This window comes from Ictalurus furcatus, chromosome 21, assembly GCF_023375685.1.
Source record: "Ictalurus furcatus strain D&B chromosome 21, Billie_1.0, whole genome shotgun sequence".
Lineage (NCBI taxonomy): Eukaryota > Metazoa > Chordata > Actinopteri > Siluriformes > Ictaluridae > Ictalurus > Ictalurus furcatus.
This window is the reverse complement of record NC_071275.1, coordinates 18,271,978-18,294,014: the sequence shown is the minus strand read 5'-3', so window position 1 is coordinate 18,294,014 and position 22,037 is coordinate 18,271,978. Positions and strand designations below refer to the sequence as shown.

The window sequence follows — 22,037 nt, the reverse complement described above, 5'->3', positions numbered from 1 at the left end:
AGAGATATAGAGAGAGACAGAGGGATAGTGAGAGAGAGATATAGAGAGAGACAGAGGGATAGTGAGAGAGAGATATAGAGAGAGACAGAGGGATAGTGAGAGAGAGATATAGAGAGAGACAGAGGGATAGTGAGAGAGAGATATAGAGAGGGACAGAGAGATAGTGAGAGAGAGATATAGAGAGAGACAGAGGGATAGTGAGAGAGAGATATAGAGAGAGACAGAGGGATAGTGAGAGAGAGATATAGAGAGAGACAGAGAGACAGTGAGAGAGAGATATAGAGAGAGACAGAGGGATAGTGAGAGAGAGATATAGAGAGAGACAGAGGGATAGTGAGAGAGAGATATAGAGAGGGACAGAGAGATAGTGAGAGAGAGATATAGAGAGAGACAGAGGGATAGTGAGAGAGAGATATAGAGAGAGACAGAGAGACAGTGAGAGAGAGATATAGAGAGAGACAGAGGGATAGTGAGAGAGAGATATAGAGAGAGACAGAGGGATAGTGAGAGAGAGATATAGAGAGAGACAGAGAGACAGTGAGAGAGAGATATAGAGAGAGACAGAGGGATAGTGAGAGAGAGATATAGAGAGAGACATACCTTTAAATACTCCCAGAGAGGAAACTGCACTAAAGAGAACGGGATCTGAAACAGAAATAAAAAAAAAATACTTCAGGACATTTCTGCGATACACGACGCAGATCACAAAATATCATTCAGCTAACAAACTCTCTTCACAACAGAGGCATCATACACACAAAAAAACATTCAACTGAGTTTGACCATACTTTCTTTAATGCCTACAAAGATTACGTTTTTTTTAAATTACATCAGATCAGCGGCGTCCATTCAGTATCATTTAATCTGTAATTATTAAAGACTATAATTTTTATTAAAAAAAATAAAATAAATCATCACCATACCAACGATATCTCAGAAAAGTGTATCGCTTATCACAACATAATCATTTAGCGTGATATCGATATATCACCCGGACCGATTAAATACCCAAATAAATACATTTCCCTTTTTTTTTTTTTTTTTTTTTTTTTTTACTTTGCATAATTTATTTCCCATGTTGCAATTTTAGTACTCAATAAATAAAGTAAATAAACAAAAAACGGTCATGTTTTTGCTCCGCGTAACATATTTCCAAGTTTTCATTTCGCAATTTCATCTTTCAGTAAATAAACAAGTAAATAAATAAATAAATAAATCTCCTTTCCCGCCTCTGTGCCTCGTATTTCCCAATATGCATTTTGCCATTTCAGCAATAAATAAATAAATAAATAAACAAACAAACAAACAAACACACTTACTCTTTTTTTTACAATATATGCATAACATATATTTCATAGTCTTCATTTTCATCATACAATAAACAAACAAACAAACAAACAAACTACTTTCGGCCAAATTATTTTCCTGGTAACAGTAAAGAGCGAGTGTGTGTGTGTGTGTTCATGTTCTCACACACACACACACACACACACACACACACAGCTGTAGTCAAGAGCTTTGTGGAATTTATTGGACAGATAATCTAATTCTGCTCTTTTTCACGGTAAACATCAGGCTGTTACAGCTGCTGGCTTCAGATTTAAGAAAGTAATCAGAACGAAGCTTAGAAACCACACACACACACACACACACACACCAAATAAACTCGTTAAAAAGGCATAAAAAAGAGAAGAGGAGAGAAACAGAGCTGAAGTCAGTCTGTGGAGTGTGTTAGTACAGAGTCTCTCCTGATGTGTCATTTCTGCCTCGTCACTGAAGTGTGTGGGCCCAAGTGGAGTCTTTAAACTCTGTGTGTGTGTGTGTGTATGTGTGTGTGGGTGTGTGTGTGTGTGTGTGTGTGTGTAAACCAAAACTTTTCCCATTTCAGAGAAGCCAAGCAGAACTCAAACTGTTTCAGAAGATCTGACATCTCTGGTAAAGATTAACACACACACTCACACACACACTCAAACACACTCAAACAGACACACATGAATGGGGGAGAATGGGGTTACACAGAGAGAGAGAGAGACAGATTGAGAACGTGTGTGTGTGTGTGTGTGTGTGTGTGTGTGTGTGTGTTAAAAAGCAGCTGTTGGTCAGACAGACAAAGAGAATGGTTTATGATTTACGGGGTCCAGTGAATGACAGCACATTCTACTACTGTGATTAAAAAACTTCTAGACAGTAAAAAACTTTAGATAATGATCAGTCATGCAGATTCAGAGTGAGAGTGTGTGTGTGTGTGTGTGTGTGTAAAGAGAGAGTTGACAGTGACACTCTTATTGAGTGTGATTGTCAGGTACTTTATCATTAGGAGATAAGGATGGCCCTGTGCCTGCCTGTGTTTAAATGTGTGTGTGTGTGTGTGTGTGTGTTTGAAAAAAGCCACTCAGGAGCGTATTAGTATTCCGCAGCGTCTTGTTCTGTCACATGCCCCTAACCGCTCTGGTGGCATCTGGACAAACAGACGTCGAAATACATTTAAAGTGGAGAGGGCCGCAGCGACAGTTGGTGTGCAATTTACCAAATGACTTTAATAGGTCAGAGCACACAGGCTGCATACTGAGGACGCTCGGATAGTCCAGATCTATTCGATCCGGCTCTGTTCCGTACCGCCGCGGCCAAAATCCCGGCCCGCGTCTAGTCACAACTTAGTCACGCCCTTAATATAAGATCTTAAAACGCTAACCTCGGCAGAAGTTTCCCTTTCTGCTAAATCCCCTCCCCTAAACCGCAGCTGATCGACTACGAACCCAATTCTAACCAGTCCCACTATATTCAAAAACGCTTGATCTTTGCAAGCTGCAAAACTTTCTGTGCTGTTGTCTTCCTGCTTTTTTTTTTTTGTGCGGGATAACTACTCGAATGGGCGAAATCGCGACCGCGCAAAATTGCACACGATGACCGTTCAGCCGTACTCGTGTCCGACGCACGTGAATCGAAGAGCGCTTCGGCTGAACGTGCGTCGTGATGACGTCGACGACACGTCTCGGCCCCAGATCTGCAGAAAATCTGCTGTCATTTTGAAAAACTGCGAGCTCGTCCGAGTACTGCGGAGGAAAACCGTGAAATCATGAAAGGACTGCCTCAGGAGCGCTGGAAAAAAGTGTTCACCTGATCTTCGGGAGATCGCCGGTTCGAATCCCGCGGACACAACAGCCATCCGGGGCCAAGAGCCACGAGAGAAATATTGGCCTTGCTCTCTGGGTGGCATTACTCTCTCTCTTTTCAAATCACAGTGACACTAGCCAATCACAGGCATGTGTAAGTTCATGTATGCAAAAGAGGGTGGATAGCGCTTTCCTCCGAGTGTCACACTGCCACGTGATGCAGGTTTGGTGAACCGTAACGGAGCTTGAGCTACAAGCGACATGCTCCTTTGTCTCAAGGTGTAGTACACCACTCTGTAGTACACCGCTGCGTGAAGCTAAGTCACATAGACAACAATCACAATGTCTTGCTGTAACGGAATTCCAGGAGCCTTCTTAGTTCCTGCTCCAGAGTAGGTACTTTTCTGCAGAACAGGAACCGACGGGGTGGAAGTCGAGGTACAAGCCACGTGCTCCTTTTTCTCAAGTGTAGCATTTACATTTGTACGATTTCCATGACTTTTGCAAAAAGTCGCATGAACACCATTGCAAAGGTCTTACTATCCTTTTGTCCACTGTAGAAATGTCTGGAACCAGGGAACCTTTTTCAGGACCTCAGGAAATGGATGCGTATCAGGAGCCATGTTAGTTGCTGCTCCTGGGGAGGTACTTTTCTGCAGACCAGGAAGGAATGAGGTGGGGCTTGAGGTTCTGAACACTCGCTGATTGGTCAAAAGAGGCAAGCTTTGCAAGAACGACTGACCTCGTTAAAATAACAAATAAAAAACCTTGCATTTGGGTACATGCTCCTTTTTCCTCAAAAAAGTAGGTTTTCCCTTAAAAGTACACAATTCCCATCATTTGCTCACCAATTTCCATGATTTGCTGTGGCTGCGTCTTGAACGTCCACTTTTTCACAGGATACCCTCCAGTATCCCCACGTCAAGCTAACCCCCCCCACAAAAAAGTGCACTATATAGTGAACAAGGAGCGGTTTTGGATGGAGCCGATGGCTTTGTAGCAGCATAAGGCACCGCAGGCATGAGTCTGGACCTCCCTGGTCAACAGCTGTGGGTTTTTACAGCCGAGACACACACGCACGCACAAGAATTTCTTTTCAAAATACGGGAACTCATAACTGACAAGAAAGCAAGACAGAGCGAGGGGAAAAGCTAAAAACCAGAGGCAGAAATGCTGAGCTGGACCGAGAGAGAGAGAGAGGAGGGGGGGGGGGGAGCGCTAATTATTTTTCATTCTTTTCCATAATTATTTTCTGCTCCATCTGAAAGAATGAGTCAAATCGGCGCCGTTGGCCGAGAAGCCGGCGGCGGAAAAAATGATCTGCAGAACAGCGATGATTCTACGTTACTAAAAAATGATCTCGTACCCCACATAAACGTCAAATCTGGATAAGACATTACTTTGGATATTTAATCTCACACTGTAGTCCAAAGAAAAGTGTGTGTAATGTGGCTGGGGTGGTTAGAGGACATGGCCGCAAACACGAACAGGAAGGCCACAAGCAGAGTGTGAGGGCTAAGCCACACGTGTGCATGGGTGGGATTACTCCGAGTGCCATGGCCAGGAAACCCGCAGATTAATGTCTAATCCCCGTTTTATTACCTGCTAAATAGTCCTCAGAGCCATCTGCTCTGCAGCCGTGTCTGGACCCGAAACAGTGTCCATGTGAAACTCTATTTATCGTCAAATCTTGGCTCGTTCAAATACGTGAAGTCGGTGTGCTTTTCTCCTGCTATGTCAACACTTCCAAAAGAGACGGTCCCGAGTTGATTATTTTCCTGTAACCTCATGCCCCCCCACGAGTGCTTTATTCCTGACTTTTTCCATTCATTTAGCACATCTTTTTATCCAAGGACGTGCATGGGATGTAGAATCCAAGCTAAGCACACAGATCTGCGCAGTTCACAGTTAATAACCTACAGTTGCACCTGGGTTTTAAATGTACAAACCTTCATGTCATTTGGAATAGAACCCAGAGCTTTAAAAAAAAAAAAAAAAAAAAAAAAAAAAAACCACATCTGCCACAGGAACCTTTTCAGGAAATCAGGAACTCGGGAGATACCAGGAAGATAGTTTAGTTTCTGGATTATATTCCGAGAAGCATTTGAGTTCCTGCTCGAGAGATGATACTTTTGTGCAAAAGTACAGGAACTACTGGGGTGGATCTTGAGGTAAAAACCATCGAGTGGTCAAAATGCAAAAGCTCGACATAACGACTGATCCACAGGCTTGTTTTATATGGCACAAAAAAATGCAAAACGAAATGCTTCGGTCATGCTTTCGTTTTTAAACAAATCGCTCCGAGACGTTTACGAGAGCCAAATGTTTTGACCTTGTATCATCATAACGTTAATACCGCCTCAACACACAGCGCCGTCTCCTACCGCTCTGCTCAGAATCATAGCTCGGTCTTTCGGAGATAACCAGAAAACGAACACAGGACCACGAAAGAACTCAAAGTGCGCTGAGCTGACCCTGTGACTTCGCAAGAGATACGTGATGATACATTAGGCCTCACCGTCCAAGATTGCGCAATAGCGAACACATTAGTAATGGAGGAAATTTTTGGGGGGGGACTGGGGGGGGGGGGGGGGGGACTGGCTATAAAATGTTTCCAGCCACGTATGAAATGCTCCAAACAAGCCTCTGCTCATAGTCTGGAAGGGAGTTCGTGGAGGGAAACATCTCCTACTGACCCAATAAGGCTTCATGAACTTCATGCAACAGAATCCATTCTACACACACACACACACACACCTCTCCTTCTTTCAGAGAATGTGTCTAAACAACAGCTGCAGGGATGGGTGCATCCGTGAAAGCATACAAAATAGACAAACGCTGAGTCAGTCGCTGGTATGCACGGGTTCGTGCTGCCAAGTCACCAGGTGACAGCTGCTCTGTGATGAAGAATGGAGTTAATTAAGAGAGCACCGGTGAATAAATCGACGAGAAAGTGAGGTAGAACGAAAGAGAGACAGATTCTGAGAATTGATATGCAAAGAGATCTGCCCTGGCCAAGGCAAGACACGCAGATAAACCAGTTTGTCTCCAGAGTGATTTATGAGCCTCTTCACAGGTGCAGGGTGTGTGTGTGTGTGTGTGTATATACATGCGTGTTCGCACGTATAAATGTTTGTTCGGAGCGAGACGACGTACCTTCGCAAAATGACACCCACACCGACGTGCCCTTTAACAAGAAGACCTCTAATTTCAGCCCATAACCCCCAGTGCGCATTACAGCATCGCTCGCTATTAACCTGCAGCTGACGTGTGCGACATGGAACGCTCTCGTTAGTCTGGACATGATCGATAAACACCACTGAATCAGCGTCTTTATCCTCGACCGTTAAGTGGAGCAGATCCGTAGCGGGTCGGGGGAAAACAGATTAACGCATCGATCTACGAATAAACTATGTAAACGCACATGAGAAGAAAAAAAATCGATCGTCAGAAGGGATGGGTCAGAGTGCACGCTGTGATGTCTCACATGCGAGCGGAGAGAAGGATGCAGGAAAAGGGGATAACGAGGCAATGAGAGGGAGTGCCCCAAACCAAGCGTCTCCGTATGCGGTTTCAACCTTCATTTAAAACAACTTTTATGGCGTCCTAACGTGGAAAGCGAGTATAAACTAGATGTCCTTTCTGTTTCGTCATGTGCAGCAGTAAAAGACCTCGGTGTGATTACTGACTCCAGTCTTTCATTTGACGCTCATGTAGATAATATTACTACAATCGGATAGCCTTCTTTCATCTCAGAAACATTGCTAAGATAAGAAATATGATGTCAATACACAATGCAGAAATACTAGTTCATGCTTTTTTCACCTCTAGGTTGGATTACTGTAATGCCGTACTGTCTGGATGTTCCAGTAGGAGCATAAACAAACTCCAGTTAGTCCAGAATGCAGCTGGACATCACCCCGATCTTCTCCACACTGCATCGGCTCCCAGGGAAATCACGCATTGATTATAAAATACTACGACTGATCTATAAAGCGGTCTGACGCCACAGTACCTGAGGGAACTGTTGGTCTTTTATGATCCGCCACGCCTACGTCGATCAAAAGGTGCAGGCTATTTGTTGGTACCTCGAATAACGAAGGCTACAGCAGGGGGAAGAGCTTTCTCTTATAAAGCTCCACAGTTATGTTCGGGATTCAGACACAGTCTCGGTGTTTAAGTCCAGGCTTAAAACATATTTGTTTACTCAAGCTTACCATGAATTGACTTTCTTTTATGCAAATTACAGTTTTATCCATTACGGGATAATAAGAATACTCAACAATCTCTCCCTCTCTTTACCTCTCTCTCTCCTTCTGTCGAGCCACACATGATTTTATGGAGATGCCAGTGATGCTGATCCTTTCTGCTCTCCGGACCTGCCTGATCCATCCTGATGCGCTACCTCTGGATGGAGCTTTCATCAACCGGAGGCTACGTTCTGCTACTGAAGACGAGCCCAAGCAGTGCAGCCTGGGGATTGCTGAAGATGGTACCGCTTGGAAATGATTTTTGGACTTCAATTCCACATGGACGTTCTCGCTGTGGTTGCTGGGACTACGGTTGCTGCGATGGCCTTGGGACTGCGATTACCACATGCAGTTTTGCACTCGGGTCTCCTTTAGTGAACAGTGGACTAGTTCAACAAACAGACTTCATATAAAAACCAGAACGAACTTTCTTTTACTTCCACACTATCCGTCGTGACCCAGATGAGGACGGGTTCCCTTCTGAGTCCGGTTCCTCTCAAGGTTTCTCCCTCATGTCATCTTAGGGAGTTTTTCCCCTCGAAACCGTCACCACCGTCTCGCTCAATAGAGATAAATTCACACACTTAAAATCTCTATCCTGTGTTTATGTGTGTCTGTAAAGCTGCTTTGAACTGATTTGAAAATGTAAGGGTTCCAGATTACTATTATTATTATTGAAACTCTTTCTGAGAGGAAAACGCAAACACTTTGCTGTACGGTTCTTCATAAAACCTTTAAACATTTCCCCAGATTGACTGAACAAACAACCCTTAAGGGCTCTACATTTGGTGCTTTCTTTATTCGTGTACAAAACACACACTCTTGAGGGCTTTGCCATAATGACAAGCATTTGTGCCTTAAAGCCTTCATTTAGAGCTTTGTGTCGGAGAGAGTAGGATAATATTTACGTTAGGGCACAATAGAAAACGGCTAAATCCGTAAGTAGCATACAAGACAGGAAACGCAGATCAATCTGAAAACACGCCCGCTGTCTTATAAGTGACCTGAGAGGTTTTCTTGAAGGGTTGAGAATACTACAGCTCCAGTAAGAACAATGAGATCATATAAATAACAAAATAATTATGAAAGAAGGTTTAGAGAGTGTGTGCGTGTACAGAACTGGGCTTTTAATACACAATTCAACAAAAAGAAAATCCAAGCGGAGCCACGCACTATTAAACCAAATCCCCTCACGCACTCGGACGTCTCGGTGGTCAACAGTACGCATCTCTACTTGCCTCCTCAAACATAAAAATCAAAGTGCTATCAATCATTTAAACATGCCAACTATCTGGCAACCATTAAAAAATGCAATAAAATAGTGACCGCAGTCTGAAACTGCCAAGCGACGACGATGATGCAGGCACTGAAATCTAATGAAACACATTTTCTCCTCTGCTGCGTAAAGAGTTCTTCTTAGAGAAATAGGAGTAATACGGCTCCGTGTCTGAGCTCACCACAGATTTAGCCCACGTCCATGTGAAATCCTCTTTCTCCACGATTTTGGAGACAGACAACGAAAATGGAGCTTTTTTTGAAAACGCTGCCCCAAGTGGATGAACACGTAAACGCCGTTTTCACGTTGTAGAGCGGATCGAGAAGAAGCAGATATTCAAAAAACGACGACGTATTTTCAGTCATGTGACTAAATTCGACTCAAAACAAACCAGAAGGCGGTTGATGTTGTACTGTAGTCGTTATGCCTGCAGTCCAGTTTGATAGCGGTGTTAAAAATGCTTTCAAAACGTACAGACTTTGTACAACCTTCAGGTTCAAATCGATTCAAAGGCACGAGAAGTAAATAAACGCGAACGGTCGACCGATACGGATAACTAGGTTGGTCGGTACCTGCTGAAAACCGATTCAATAGAATCAACTGATAGTTTTTTTTTTTAAATTGATACCGAACGAAAACATAGCACTCAAAGTAAAAGATTTATTACAAAAAATAAACAGCACTGACTGTACCAGGAACATGTACTGTATTTTTTTTAAATGATATAAACGCATACATGTTAACATATATTAACGATTAATAAATATTTAAATAAAGAGAACGTATACATTCAAACCAGACCAAAAAGTAACACTCTAAATAACAGATAAAAACAGAAGTATCCAAAATGAAACAAAAAACACTTCAAATAACATGACAAAATTGGTCAGGGATAGTTTTTATTTCACCTCTAGAGGCCGCTATCGTACCGTATAATGACAGCGGACCCTTCTCAGCCGCTCCCGCGACAGAGAAAATCCATCGGTGTGGATTTTTCTGGTGATAAAAGATATTTCCAGCGATCGGTTATCTACACCAGTGTGGACAGAGAGCGTTTTACCTCCCTGGAATGTAAATCCAGTATTCAGATCGATCTGGATTAACGTGGACGTAGCCTTAGGGATATTAAATAGGAAATGCTATCATTTATTAATAAAAAAAAAAAATTGTAAATAAAAAAACGGAACATTTTCTTCTCAATGTGCCTCAAGAGTCACTTTTACGTCACTTAAGTGCTCAAAGCTTTATACCTAAAACAACGTTTATTAATTAAAGAATAAGACATCAAAACTTTTATCCAGGTCTAGTTACTTTTAATGTCAGGAAACGTCCGCATGACAAGTTCGTTCCCGTTATCGCTTACGTTAGAGCCTCTATAAACAGTCGCTCCCTCACCAGCCTCGTCTTACCGAGAAACCGGAAAACACAGATCCTTCATCCGTGTCGGAAAACTGAAAGTTAGAGCTTTACCGGTTAGAAAGCGCCGACTCCCTGTGCGAGTTCGTACGATAGCACAGAGGAACGATATTAAAGAGCGCGTTAATATAAAGCGTTGATTTGAATTACAGCCGGAACTACATTCGGAGTCGTATTCCGCATGTTAGTGCGAGTGTGTATTACGTTCTGTATTATTTCTTATGTTCTTTCATTACAGGTCATTAAACATGTTAACACAGAAGCACGGATCTGAATTACAGCTTTTCCTTCACAGCGTTTCGGCTAAAGTGTCTCTCTCTCTCTCACACACACGCGCTCACACACACACACACACATACCGCAGACTGACGGCCTCGAACATAAAACGTAATAAATGAAAACAACAAAAAGAGAAAGGAAAAAGAATGAGAGAGAAAGGCTGTGTGGTGTTACAGGCCTCCTGACATCCATAAAACCTGCACGCTGTTACAGAAAACAGATCCACACACACACACACACACACACACACACACACACAGCGCCAGGAACACATACACTTCCCAGCAAGAAGGCAGTGCCAATCTGACAAAGGAGATGGATTTGAGTTTTCTGACATGTTTAAATTGACCTTGACTGGAGTGTGTGTGTGTGTGTGTGTGTGTGAGTGAGAGAGAGAACAGAAAGTATAAATGCGCTTTCTAAAGAATTCCACCTGACAGAGCTGCCATGCAGTGCAAACACACTCACACACTGTGTTTAAACAAGCTGAACTTGGCCTGGAAAGCCGGAATCCTTCCAATAGCCAGTGCTCCATTCCCATCTCTCATCTTGGAGGGCAAGAGATTAATACATGCTCTGAGAATCAGTGTCTGTGTGTGTGTGTGTGTGTGTGTAGGGGGGCGGTGGAGGAGGAGGAAGGGGCTGTTCAGAATCAGCACCTTGGCAAACATTCAAGAGTGCAATTCCATCTGTGTGAGTGATACACTTCCCAGAAACGTCCCATAATATTTGCACCATATGGGGATTTCCGGGCCAAGGCGCGACGTTCCTGTTGCTCCTCAAGACGCTGCAGCACATGCTCGCCATGTTTAATCCTGCCCACAAAATGCCAGAACATACACACCCCAACTCATCCATAGGTGGGACACATACATGTGCGTGCGCACGCGCACTCACACACACACACACACACACAAACACGATACTCGAGGCACGAGTGCCCTCATGTGAGGCAATCTCGCCCAGCGAGCGTGATGTAATGAGAGAATCTTTTTGCGAGCTGATTTATAAAGATTTTTAAGACGCCCCTCTGACCCCATGATGCCTTTGTAATTAGTGCTGACAGCTGTGTGAAGAAGGATAGCATCATCAGAGAAAAGGAGAATAATGAGCAAGAGAAACAATGGCTAGGAGGAGGGGAAGGAGAGCAGAGGGACAAAATGAGAGAAAAGCCGGAGAGATAAGGGAGAGAAAGAAGAAGACGACGACGACATGGAAGCAGGACAGAAGAAACAGATGTAAGGAAAGAGAAGGGAAGAGAATGGAAAGAAGAGAGGATTGGAAATAGAAGAGAAGAAAAATACAGAAGAGGAGAGGAGATCATCAGTGACTGTTTGGGATCACAGCACCTCTATTGTCGGACTAGTTCCATTTCTTTCTCACTATATTTAGGTTTAAAAACCCCAGCAACACCTGATGTACTCGTCTCACAGCAGCGTACACGTCCACATCTCCAATTATCCCATCATCATCTGTCCAGAGGAAAGGCTAGTAGACTAACGAGTGTATGTTTGGATTGTAGCTCGTGACCCCATCCGCACACGCACACACCCCAAAGACCTCAAAGTGAGGGTCGAGCGGAGGGCTCCATCAATGAGCCAAGACAATCAGGGGGAAAAAACAACAAACAAAAATCAACAGCGCTATATTCACAGCCTGTGGTTCAGAACAGCATCTCTCTGTCACCGGGCCCTGGGAATGAATCACAGCTCCGTCCTCACGACCCAGACGGCTCGGGCGTTTACGGTCTGGACGACTGACCTCGGGCCAGTCTGCAATCCTGTAATTACTCTTCATCAGCTTATTTATCAGAAAATCGCTGATATTTTTAGGGAATTCTTCTTAAAATGGTTCAGCGCCTCAATCGATCATTCTTCATACACATCCGAATTGGACCGAACCTCGAGCGCGGCCGGTTTGAAGTGGTCCGCTCGATCGGGTGTTAGTGCGCAATGTAATGTGTAACGTGACCCGGGAGTTTAATCCAGAGTAGCGCTCGCTGCATGTTGCGGTAACTAAAGTGCCTTTAGTGATATGCTCCACCGAACACACTTGTAATTAGACTGCGAGGCGCAAGTGCCAAGCGGTTAAGATAATGGAAGATAATTGAGCTTGCATGTCAAGATGAAGCGAATGCATTAAGTACTATTTGCACCAATTACTCCACTAGGCCACATTATGAGAGGACTTAATTCTCTGGCTCGGATATTGATGAGAGGCACCGAGGCTAGGTACACGGCCACAAGGGGTACGAGGGAGTCACCGCAGAGAGAGAGAGAGAGAGAGAGTGAGAGACAATGACAAGGAGACAAAGAGATAGAAAGCAAGAGAGAGAGTAAGAGAAATAAATCACAGTGAAGTGTGAGGCGGAGAGCTTCCCCCTGTAATTAGAGGTTAACCTCACACTCCTTTACAAGGCTGACGCTATTTCATGGGACAAGCAATCCCTCACATGAAAACACACACACACACACTTCGCACAAATGATCTCCACTCTCGAGTCATCATCCCAACAGTCTAAGGCCTTGTTTACACCAGTGCGTTTTCGTTCTAAACCGGCGTTCCGTGTAGGGCTTACGCCGCTCGAAATGAGATTTGTTGGTGATCGATCTAATCGTAGCTCGCCTCTTGCGCATGTAGGCAGCTGCAGTGTTATACAATACAGAATTGAACGGCACAATGGCTGCTAAGAATGACCACAAAGCCAGAAAAGCTTGCGATTCGGTCTCCATGCTGTTGTGTATACGATCAATGTAGCGTAACGGTCATACGGTAGGGGCTCGACGAATCAGGGAAGGATACGCGATGATGCAGAAGACCCGATCAGGAGCGAATGTGGGCGGAGCCACGCCTTCGTTTTCAAAACGTTTTGGTCTGTTTATACGAAAACGCGAGCCCGGAGTTTTCAAACTAACACGGGGTCTTCGGCGTTTCTGAAAATCTGCGTTTTTGAGGCTGGAAAACGCCGGAGGAGTGTAGATGACAGGCGTAGCCGTAGCAACATTTATGCGTTTTTAAAACGAAAACGCACCGGCGTAATCAGGGCCTAACTGCGTTCTCGTCCTCAATTCACTTCAAAGTTTGCTCTTTGACCTAGGCTTTTTTTTATTGCCAAAAGCAACCACAAGAGGACAATTCAAACAAAACATAAAACATGCAATAGGGATTGCTGTTCCGGTTCGAGATCGTTGTGGCTGCAGGCGGAGAAAGTCTGCCCAGATGTCTCGATCCCTGACCATAGACTCCAGCCTCTCCTGGGGAATACCCAGACATTACCAAGCCAAAAGTGAGACCTCAGGGTCTCCATCTGTTGGGATGTGGCCTAGTGCAGCTCTAACAAGAACTGGCCAGACGGTATCCTTGTAAGGTGGCCAAAGCACCACAATTGGCTCCTTGGGATTCAAGCAGCTCCACACCCAAGCCCCTGAATCCTTCATAGAGAGTAAGCCTAGAAACCCTGCAGAGAAACCCCATTTCCATTTCCTGATTCTTTTGTGCAAAAGTCACAGCTCGTGACCGTAATGACCATAGGTCAGGTGCAGATTGAGCGGTCAAACAGAGCTTCAAACAAATTAACAGTGAAGGCAATTTTTAGCAAATCTTTAGGACACGGTGTGACATTATGAACTGTGGTCTTTGGCAACCAGAATCCCCACCCCGCCCCGCCCCTTCCTTTTAAAACTTTGCCTGACATCACCGTCAGTTCTGTCTTCCCGATATTAGAGAGAGTCTATTTGAGATGACTCAAGTACTCTGCTTCTTCACAGCTCCTCAGGCTGTGACATGCTACAACAAATCTTGGGCTTCTCTTCGAACACAATAGTTAACTTTGTCCTCTGCCAGTTGGGGGAAATCGCCAATTTGTTCTGTGTAATTTATTACAGAGGCGGTTCATGTTTAGAAATATTTTACAGTGAGTGAGAATGTACATTCTGTCTTTCATTTCTTATCCCTTTCTCTGGGCCTGATTTCGCAAATGCATTGGTATGAGGTGGAACAAATCATAGGGATTGGCTGCAGTTAATGCTGTGACGCTTCTGTGCAACTTGCACCATATCCCTCTCGGAATATCCCAGGGATCCTACATGACTTTCACTTTCCTAGGAGAAAGACACATGCTAATGGTATAAAAGATATAGCCTTGAGAGTACCATGCCAGTAAGCCTTGTGCCCTGAAAGGGGCAGTTCTCATGTATAGTATGGTACAGGGATGAGTTCGTAGGAAGAGTTACTAATCCAAGCCTAGAACTATTCATATCATGGTTTGTCATGACTAAATTTCCAAGCAACTGTTGGTACCCCTTTTCCAGTATATGCTGAAAAGTTTGTAGACCTTCTCGTAGATATGCTCCTCCGACAAGGCAGTCTTGCACCACTAGCAGCCAACCAGATGAAGACTTCAGGCAGTCCATATAGGATTTCGCTGAGGTTTTTGGGACTGTCTCGGCCAAAAATGCTCAATTTTGCTGTGCCCCTTTTTTTTTTGAGCTTTTTCCTGGTGCAAAACTACTAGAATTGGCCAAATCGCAATCGCACGGTATTTCACAGTGGTGTTTGTTGGTAAAGGAGACCTTTTAGCTGTACTCATGTTCGACGCACGCGAATCGAGGCTGAATGTGCGTTGTGATGGTCACATGATCACCACGGCAGATGACAGTGACGGATATGTACTGCAACACAGTCCCGTGAAAAATATCTATAATTGTGAATGAATATAACGTGTACGGGGGGTGATGTGACATCTTCAATAAAAATACACATTGAGAGCAACGTCAAAGTTGGATAGAGTACAGATATATTGTTTGTGTGTGTTTAGCACCGAGATGCCGTTTCTCCTTGGAGGCAAATTCCTGTTCAGGTCACAGGCCTGCAAGGCAGCCGAGACAACCTCCACACACCCTCCCCTTTGCTTTCTCTCCCATTCTGTTCTTCTTCCTCTCGCTCTCTCTCGCTCCCGGAGGTTCTCTCTTATTAAAAACACATGCTGGGGGGTGAGTCGAGTAGCTTTCGTGCTCCAGCTGTGGCAAACATGCAGAAAATTGTGGGAAGCAACAGAACTGCGACCTTGCAAGGGATGCTAATTAGGAACCGCAAGGTACTGGTTCCTGAACGAACACGCAAGTCCAGGACAATCAGAGGAAAACGGAGGAAAAAAAACAACACGACTTGGCAACGTCGGCCCTTCATCTTTAACACAATCTTCTTAGCAGAGATGCATGACCTCGGCTGTGGCCAGAATGGGAAATTTGGGATCACTGGTGGTTTATAACGTCGAATCTGTGTTTGGGTTGTAGCACATGACATAATGTGCACAGGCAAACACCGAAGCCTGAAAGTGAGGGTCGTGCTGAGGGCCCCGTCTGCAAGCCAAGACAAACAGAAAAAAAAAGGAAAACAAAACAACAATCAACAGAGTCATTGAGCGGCTTGAGACTTGGCAAAAGATCCGTCTTTGTAGTGCACGTCACCGGGCCATGGGAATGAATTATAGCTCTGTCCTCACGACCCAGACGGCTCTGGCGCTTACAGTCTGGACATCTGATCTGAGGCCGGTCAGTCATTTCTTGTAAAGGCAGCTGCGTACAAGGAACTACTTTTCCGTCTTGAATTGAATAAATTAACCATACAGAATTGTGTATGACAAATTATGGTTGGTTTAAAGGTGGCACATGAGTGAATAAAAGTTGTCCTGGGTCTTGGGTCCCGCCCCGAACGGCACACTAAAGCTTACGTTCTTTCTCCAAGTCCACATTTTAGTGCCCTTAACAAACAGCTCCTTAATACCTCCAATATGCAGGGGTGAGAAAGTCAAGCATTTATGACACACCGCCGTTGGAAATTTGAGAGGTAATTACTCATTCAAACGTCCGCGGAGGTACGTTGCCACGACCGGTGGAATTTCTGTCATTTTCCATTCAGAGATTATGACCTTCACCAAAATAGGAACCGCACATCATCAAACGACGTGTGCGCTGTACGTGAAATTATGTGATCAAGAAAAGGCATTTGGTTTGATGGCACCGCAAGTACCATGAATTACGGATTTAAAATAAAACAAGGTCTAACATGTTTCACTCTTGGCGTTTAATGGACTTACATTGGTGATATTACTTCCTGCTGTAAACAACCCCCATCTGATTCGATTGGTCCAATTATTGGCCAAATATCGCCAAGAGACCATCTTTTTTCTATTTGAATCCATTTTCTCCAAATGTAATCATTGTCATATCATCATATCCTGGTCTCTAACTAGCTCTCCCCATCACCAGTGTGTGGGACGACGCGTTTCCCCTGCAAGACGAATTGCTGATCTGAAAGACAGGGGGAAAAGGAACGACATCCTTCTAACCAGGAAGTGGGGCCAATTAATTAAGATTTCTTGGAACCTGATCCTAGATGGCTGTGACAATGCCAGGATTGGGACCCCCCAGGATTGATGGGGTCAATGCATAAAATCAGAACTGGGACAGCATACAGACTCTGAAATACCTCAAGTGCAACAATGCTGACTTGAGAGAATGGTACCCAAGCGTCATTTCCTTGTATAGGAAAATAAAGTTGTTTTCACTTGAGAAAGCAGACACCAACAGGGAGCTGCGAGTTGATTGGTTCACTGGAATGAGCAGTGTATGTCGCTAGATATAGCCCTTATACAGTCAGCAGGATAAATCCAGTGTGTGTCTTAGAGCGCGTGTGTGTGTGTGTGTGTGTGTGTGCTTGTGTAGATTCGTGTGTAACGTCTGGGTCAGCGAAGAGTCTGATCTCGGAGCTCTGATCGTCGACAGAACACACACCAGCAGACCTGCCAAAGCTAGTCCCTCTGAGAGGGCTGAGAGTACAACGTGAACGACCCCTCAAAGTGCTCATGGAATTCGCACAGACACACACACACACACACATACACAAACGCACTCTCCTGGAATTCTCACACTCGCACATACACACATCTTGATTGCTTTAAACTTTGGCAAAACTTTGGTGCTCACTCCATTGTTAGTTTTTTTAGTGATCAGTTACATATGCACACAAACACCAACAAAATACCAAGCTCGGGGTTGTCTGGCTATCATTCACACCCACTACACACACCATTTTGTCTAATCAAACCTTTTAGAAACGCACTTAAACAAAAACATTCCTGCCTATCCATTAATTACACACACACACACACACACACACACATACGGTTTCCTCCTCCTTCACCCACTCCTTCATCCATTTCTCTTCCTTGCTGGCAATTACAGTAAAGTTATTGTGTCTCTCTGAAGACCTGGTGCAGATTTAGAGACTGTGCTGATGTCTGGACGCAGTAATGGATGGAATCTGCTAAAAGAATCACGCTCATCTGTTATCAAAACGACGTATGAAGAAACTACATAAGTCAGCGTAGAAGACAGCGGGGAACTGCTGGGGGATCCATCAACTCGGTCAATTCTAAGGGTCACACCCTCCAGAAACCAAACCGTAGTCGGGAAGTCATTAGGCATTTCTAAAGTCATATCTTTAAAGGCATTCAAATCCCCAACGTGTGAAGAAGAAGAAGAACCCTGATTACGAGTACACCGTCATTCACTACAGGTGGAATGATGCACCGACCGGAATAACCGGGTCACCCAAGTAAACATGCGATTACTCGTCTAAATAAATTCTCCGACGGAGGGTCAAGGAGAGCCTCAGATTCTTAACGGAAGTTAAAACCGAACACGTATAAACGCTATACACAGCAGCGCGTACATTACAGAGGAGGTCTCATTCCGTCAGGTGTTTAGACAGACTCGTCGAAGCTGACCGATGCCACCTTATGACTTTTTTTTAAATCAGACATTTTTAAACAGACGGTCCTTTCTTCATACAATGGCCGTTGTTTTATGTTTACAATCTACGTGCTAGGAACAGTCTTCACGCTCATGACCCTGAGGACAAGGGCGACACGGTCACGCCTCCACACGTAATGTACATTTTTCACTCGTATAACGCACGTGATCAAAAGTAAACATGGGGAGTGCCGTACTGCCAGCTAGAGTAGAAAAGATAAACAGAGAACAGCATGGGTCATCGCAAACACAAAACACACACACACACACACACACACACACACACACATGCAAAGACACATGTGCACCATACTGGTGTTGGAAAAGCAGTGTGGTTGCGTGCAGTAAATATACAGTGTATATATAAAACTGAAAACACCTGGATTTATAATGAAAGAAATGCAATAACGTAAACAAAAACTAAACCATAAAAAGCCTCAGGATCGAAAAGAAAAGAAATCCTGCTGTCCGTCAATAATTCAGAACCGCCCTGTTGTGTTTACACTAAACTGAAACGAAACCTGTGAACCGTCGTTAATGAACAGTTACGAGGTGCTAAAAAACAATTTTCACACCACGCAAATCAGCCTGGTCTCGGAATCAGCCTGGATAAATTTGATAAATTAACGGCCTCAGAAACTCAAACAGGAAATAAACAGTGACTACGTTTACACGGACAGCAGTAATCTAATTATCGACCTTATTCCGAATAAGACGGTATTCTGATTAAGGTGTGTACATGAGTCGCTTTTAGAAGACTCCTTTCATGTTCCCGTGTTACATGTTATAGAACATAGATAGATTAACGTCACACGTCATTACGTCCCCACGTCACGCCGTCCGACGTCCCTCCAGGATTTCACGTATCGACATACAGTTGGTCTTCGCTATGGAACCGTATACAGTTTTGGGTGTTTTTATTTTTAATTTTACGAAAGCTTCAAGTGCAGATAATTTCTCATGCTGTACGTGCTGATAGACGACTGCTTGAAGCCGTGGGCTGCGTCCCAAACCGCGTACTTACCGTCTATATAGTAGCTGAGATGCATGTATTTCACCTACTATCTAGTAGGCAAGTACGCGGTTTGGGACGCAGCCGTGCTCTCTTGTTTGCCGTCAAACGGTTGAGCGCTGCCGTGTGTGATCGTGTCCTGTCACAAAATGCGGTGAAAACTCTCACACGACGTTAATAGTGTGATTAAGGTGTGTACGTGTCTGTAACGCACGTCCATAATGCGACTAAAACAGGAGTACTCCACACGTCTTAATTCCATTTGTGTTTACTTCGAGTATGACCTTAGTCGGATTAAGGTCATCAAACATCGCTGTTTACATGCTAGTTTCTTATTCAGAGTATCGTCTTAATCGGGTTCGTATCGGATTATTGTTGTCCATGTAAACGTACTGATACTTAACAGAGTTTGTGTCAAATCCATCCATGGCTATCCACTGAGACTCAAGGGCAAAAAATACGGGGTGAGAAGAAAAAAAAAAAACGCACAAAATACGATATTGTGCAACTCGGTGCTTTTCATGAAGATTCATGAGATTTTCATGAAATCACCAAAACAATTCTAGTTTTCTTAAATCCGAAAATAAGGAAGAAAAATGTATACATTTTGGTAAATATTGGGCAGGGGTGGTTCAGTGGTTAAACGCTCTGGGTTACTGTTCAGAAGGTGAAGAGTTCAAGCCCCAGCACTGCCAAGCTTCCACTGTCGGGCCCTTGAGCAAGGCCCTTAACCCTCAGTCGTATAAAAGAGATAAATGCAAGTGGCTCTGGATAAGTGCGTCTGCCAAATGCCGTAAATGTCAAGTGTAATTTTTGCACTTGCTACAAGAAGGACTTGTAGCAGCCACGTTACTCAAAAGCATATCATATATAAGAAATAAAACCCTTGCTGCTGCTGTTAAAGGAAAACAACCGACGGCCGGCTGGTGTGATGCAAAGCAGAGGCACTGTTACCACAACAAAGTTGATTCGTTTCCCATCACGGCCCGTCCCGAAGTGTTTCGTTCGTCTTGTACCGCGGCGATTTTTTCCAATTTTGGAAATGTATTACTGAATCCTCGGTTAAAGTCAGCAAAACAAGTTAGTTCCCGTTATCGCTCTCATCCCTGTCGTCCCGTCACCGGCCTAGCCTCTTTCTCTCTCGAAGTTAATAAGACCAAAAAAATAAAAAATCAAAACGCTGCGGTATTTGAATATAATCACAACGTTAAAACCGCAGCAGCTAGCCTGAGCAACTAGTATGTCTTTGTCAAATAGTGCGTTACTCTTGTCTTTTAGGGCCTTGGGACTGCAAGTACCACATTCAATTTTGCACTCGGGTGTCCTTTAGTGAACAGTGGACTCGTTCAACAAAACAGACTTCATATAAAAACCATAATGAATGAACTTTCTTTTACTTTCACACTATCCGTCGTTCCCCAGACGAGGACGGGTTCCCTTCTGAGTCTGGTTCCTCTCGAGGTTTCTCCCTCGTATCATCTCAGGGAGTTTTTCCCTCACCACCGTCTCGCTCCATAGGGATAAATTCACACACTTAAAATCTCTATCCTGTGTTTATATGTTTCTGTAAAGCTGCTTTGAGACAGCGTCCGTTGTAAAAAGCTCTGTACAAATAAAATTGAATTGAGTTTTACAGTAAAGTTTTCAATTTGGTCTGTACGAGCTGTGCACCCTTTTCTTGACTGTGTTCATCAGGTGTTAGTACTTAACCATGCAACCCCAAAGCAGATGAAACGCTCATCAAGAGTCTGCTTTTACCCAAACACACACACACACACTTCCACCTGTTTACGGCACAGTGGGCTGCAAATATCGTCCTGCAGGTGAACAAACATGGGGGCAATTCAGGCAAATTGCACTCAGCTGGGCTTTAACCACCGGGGTGACCTGGCCTGAGGGTCAACTAGCCATCGGGGGGGGTGGGGTGGAGTGGGGAAGAGGACACGGAGGATGGGAGCTCATCTCTGTACATCTAACAGTTTCCATGTGAGAGGTGATAAATCTGCACCATCATATTCACAAAGAAACCCATCACTCCGACATACATTACTAATTTAAAGAACCCCCTCGATCCCAAATCCAAAAACACAAATTAACATTATTCACCACAGCCAACTTGATTGATTTTTACAGCAATATGCCTGCTATGGTGAACCACAGCTTTGAAGGAGCTCGTGTGACAAAGAGCTGGCATTTTAAACTGCCTTTATAAAGTGAGCTTTCTTTCTACCTCATTTTCTCGCTAATTTGTTCATTATCCATTCACACCCACTAGTCATGGTGCAATATGCATGACCTCACAGACGCCTACGACCGCTTAGTGTCTTTCTGATGAGCAGGAAAGAGAGTAATGACATCGTTTCCACCCAGAGAGCAGGAACAATTATGCAGCGTTCATCTTGATTCAGAAGTGGGAACGCGTCATTGCGGAGGTCAACGTGACCTCGCGCTACAGAGTGGAAAGAAACACCGACACCTAAAACGCTAGTCAGCTAACATTAGTGATATGGGGTGAGATTCAAAGTTCATGAAGATCAGTGCTCAGGGAAAGATAATATCTCTCTTTAAAAGTCAAGAAGTTTGTTTACTTTATTTACTTTTGACATCACGCAATATGCTGCATTCAGGGGGTGGAGGACACTTTCAAGTGTAAAAGCCGAGTGGCGTTTTCTTTGTTTTTTTGCAGTCTTTATCTTAGTCAGAAGTTGGACATACTTACTTAGTGATAGGCTCCACCCCCAGCACTGATCAAATGGACTACAGACCTTAGTTATGTGTTTAATTAAAGTACCAAGAAAATTCTCATGTAACACCATAACATTTATCCTTTTTGTTTACATATTTCAGGCCCTGAAACAGGCTTCATCCATGATCATA

At 44.0% G+C, this 22,037-nt stretch overlaps 1 protein-coding gene across 2 annotated transcripts in view; it reads right to left on the bottom strand.

The window, feature by feature from the left end:
• Nucleotides 1-22,037, bottom strand: part of slc25a26 (solute carrier family 25 member 26) — a 52,815-nt gene that overhangs the window by 16,371 nt on the left and 14,407 nt on the right. For both annotated transcript variants that reach the window (XM_053652400.1, XM_053652401.1), the window contains exon 6: nt 601-645. In XM_053652400.1, coding sequence (XP_053508375.1) covers nt 601-645 — 45 coding nt within the window. The remainder of the gene's footprint in view (nt 1-600; nt 646-22,037) is intronic.